Source organism: Galeopterus variegatus, unplaced genomic scaffold (genome assembly GCF_000696425.1).
Source record: "Galeopterus variegatus unplaced genomic scaffold, G_variegatus-3.0.2 Scaffold7142, whole genome shotgun sequence".
Classification (NCBI taxonomy): Eukaryota; Metazoa; Chordata; class Mammalia; order Dermoptera; family Cynocephalidae; genus Galeopterus; species Galeopterus variegatus.
Genome location: NW_007733253.1, coordinates 68,853 through 72,542, shown reverse-complemented (window position 1 = coordinate 72,542; position 3,690 = coordinate 68,853). Strand labels below are relative to the sequence as shown.

The following is a 3,690-nucleotide window of genomic DNA, read 5'->3' as shown; positions in this document are numbered from 1 at the left end:
TTTTTTTTCCTTTTTGTCTTTTTTACTGACCGGTAATGGGATCGCAACCCTTGGTGTTGCGCCCACACCGCGCTCAGCCAGTGAGCGGGAACCAGTCTCCACATGGAATCCGAACCCTCGGCGGGAGCGCCACCGCACTCCCAAGCGGCGCACTCTCCAGTGAGCCACCGGGCCGGCCCCTGTAATGCAATCTTAATGTTTCCAAGGTAACAATTTGAAAAACTTTGCTTTCCAACAAAACACTTTTACTATCACTATGTATAAAAACACTCTGCTCAAAGAGCCTGGACCTAAAGCATTATTGAAATGGAAATAAAATACATTTTCATTCATTAACAATTTAATTCAGTAAAGTTTTTTTCACAGGAAAAAAAAAAAAAACCCACGAAATAAAAATAAGATACTTACTCTCTAATTGCTATCTTTTCAGAATGCCTTGAAGATACTGAAGACATGCTCTGAGACATCTTAAAAAAAACGAACAGTTCATGAATCTTATACAATTAAAGCACCACATGTATTACTGGGAAATTACTGCAAAAATTTCTTTCAGTATGCTACACACATTCATAAATTTCAATATGCTACACACAAAGTATGTGTCCCCGCTTTAAAGACTCCAAACTAATATAATACTTATGTTTATTAATAAAATCCTTTACTTCAACAATTAGATTCATTAGACAAACTTACCTACATTTTAACTTATGTTACTTATTTTATCAAATTTGGTTGAATCACATTTTAGAATCACATTTTATTTGTATTACATTTAATCTTAAAAATAAAATATCAACGAGAAAGAGACTGAAATTCTTCTAAAAGAGTTTGAAAATTATACCACATCAGTTTTAAAATCTTTCCTGTTGGACAAACGACAACAAAACAAACCAAAAAAGACCCTTACAAAATCTTACTCAAAAGTCCAATACCTAAGTAAGAAAAACAAACAAACAATGTTACTCTGATTGAAATGGGGTGGGAGCTTAAAGTTGGGAACATCTTTCCTCTCTCATCTTCAAGGCAGCTCCCGAAATGCCTAGGTTTAAAAAACTATTCTGAGAAATCACTAAACAATGAAAGATGTGACAGCCATCCATTTCCTCTTTTGATGATGAGCACAACGGAATGGTATTTGCTAACTGATTTGCTGTTGCTATAACTTAGCTGGTACTGCTTCGCTTTTCAAATCATCTTCAATCCATTCATCACACCATCTCATGATACCTGAGGCACAGGTTCCAAGGACTTGAGCCCTGAAAGGGTGGTAATAATACCCATCCTTCCCAAGCAAAGTGGGCTCAGTGCACAGTTGCACAAGCCAATGATACACATATGGATTTCTTTTTGTTTATTAAGTCTAATTTTGATGCTCTGAATTTCCTCCATTTCCCTCTGAACACTACCCTGGTACAATGCAGGGTCTCATTAAGTGTTTAAAAAAGAGAGAGGAATACATTTTAAAAAGAGAGAGAAATAAAACAACAAATAATGACTAGAAAGACTTAAAAGTGTATAGCAATTTATTAAAATTATCCAGATAAATGATCTATATCCTGCCAGTGAAGATAAGATTGACCATCCATTTTTACGACCAAATAAAAGCTTAAGTTTTTCATATATTTATTACAAATGAGGGTTAGATTTGAAGAAAAATTATGTGATTATAGTTATAAATCTATGTAAACGTGTAATAATTTACATTTGAACACTGATATGAATGTGAGTTTGGTGCTCTTTGAATTTGAAAGGTAAAATTCATTCATTCATAAACATGTGTCAGACATCTATATGGTATACAAGTTACTATTCTAAGTAAATTATAATTACCAGAATTTGAAAAAATGAAGCAATTGCTTTTTTAAAACATGTATGTTTGGCTATAAAATCGGCTGTTTGAGTAATTTGTTAAATTTACAGGTTAGAATAAAACCAAGTTAATTCAGAAAACCACATAGGGTCTTCTTGCTTTTCAGATATCTTCACTTAAAGATTCATGAAAGGATAAAATGTATTAAAATTATGCACACTTGTGAGAGTAAACATGTTAATCTTCAAAAGGCTTATTATGAAGCATAACTCTAATTTTTAATTTATTGACTGAGTTAAGAATCATAACTTAGATTACAAACACATACAATCATGGAATCCTAAGAAATAATATTTTTATTAATAATCAGAAAATATTGTATTGATTTTGTTGACTGCTTTTAAAAGCATCTTAGTAGTGAAGTTTACTTGGTCAGATCTATAGTGTTAAGTATAACCGAGACATTTATTTTCATGCTACGAAAAGTCTGAATCTACAGTCACAGGTGGTAACAATGACCTAACTTCATCATTCTGTGAGAATCAACAGCAATAAATTACCAACACGGCTCAACAAAAACTACTAAAAATAAATTAACCAAAGCATACATCCTTCCAATGGTATATCTCCATAATGAAATATAATGTTAACAATTAAGAAATGTTAAAATCAATTTGTTAAAAAAGAAAAACTTACCAGTCTTTGATTTAACCGTTTATTTTCTTCTTCTTTCAATTGCAATGTCTGGAGGTAGAGAAGAGACCTGTGGTTTATCTTTGTACCTACTCAAATAAATCTAAACAATGACTGTCAAAAAGTTCTTACCTTCAAACTAATGTTTGGTTCTGGTAAGAAAGGTTAATGGAGATATTATTTTCTATAAATCCTTTCCAACTGTTTTAATTATTTATTGGCTTAAATGAGAACCACAACAATTTTAGATATATCTACCTAAGGTTGTCTAACTTTAATATGCATTACAAACACCTGTGGAATTTGTAAATACACAGTAAATATCTGAGACCTATCCCAAGGTCTTGCCAAAGAGGAATCTACATTTATAACATACATCTCAGGTGATTCTGAGGTAATCATGTAACCCTTTAATAACAAAAGAACACATGCTACATATGAACTAAGTTGTACAATTCTGACTTCGGATTTTTTGTCATAAAATTAAGTTTGTAAAAAGCAAAACACATAATTAGAAATCTTAAAGGTCTAAGGAATGAAAACTGGTCTATGAGTATGGATTTGCCAAATGTGTACAAAATTCAATTGTATCTCATAATACAACAGGAGGGGACCCCTTATTGCCATTTTCTCCTGTTCATTTCAATTAATTGTTACTAAAAACAGCTCTTTTCTTTTCTATTACTTATTATATATTTTCCCATTTCTTAAAAAAAAATACTTTGCTTTCAAAATAAATATGTAAAATTCATATTGTATTATTTGGCTGAATTCTGAACTATTAAATAAAACCATTATTTCACATATTTATTTTATAAAAACTACCAACCTTTTTCTCTGATACATACTTTATTCACTGGGTCATTATGACAAATAAGAGGCCTGAAATACTACTGTCAACTACTTAGCAACTAGGATCATAAAATGACAGGACTTCTAAAAACGTGAACCACGGGCTGGCCCGGTGGCGCACTAGATTTATTCACTGGGTCATTATGACAAATAAGAGGCCTGAAATACTACTGTCAACTACTTAGCAATTAGGATCATAAAATGACAGGACTTCTAAAAACGCGAACCACGGGCTGGCCCGGTGGCGCACTAGATAGTGCGCCGCTTGGGAAGTGCTGCGGCGCTCCCGCCCGAGGGTTTGGATCCCACATACAGACCGGTTCCCGCTCACTGGC

The 3,690-nt window shown here is 33.1% G+C and overlaps 1 protein-coding gene across 1 annotated transcript in view; it reads right to left on the bottom strand.

Annotated features, from left to right (window-relative positions):
* The window catches only part of RB1CC1 (RB1-inducible coiled-coil 1), a 73,115-nt gene that overhangs the window by 7,894 nt on the left and 61,531 nt on the right, over nucleotides 1-3,690 (bottom strand). The window contains exons 18-19 of the mRNA XM_008591664.1: nucleotides 2,507-2,554; nucleotides 409-467 (exon numbers count right to left, since the gene is read on the bottom strand). Coding sequence (XP_008589886.1) covers nucleotides 409-467; nucleotides 2,507-2,554 — 107 coding nt within the window. The remainder of the gene's footprint in view (nucleotides 1-408; nucleotides 468-2,506; nucleotides 2,555-3,690) is intronic.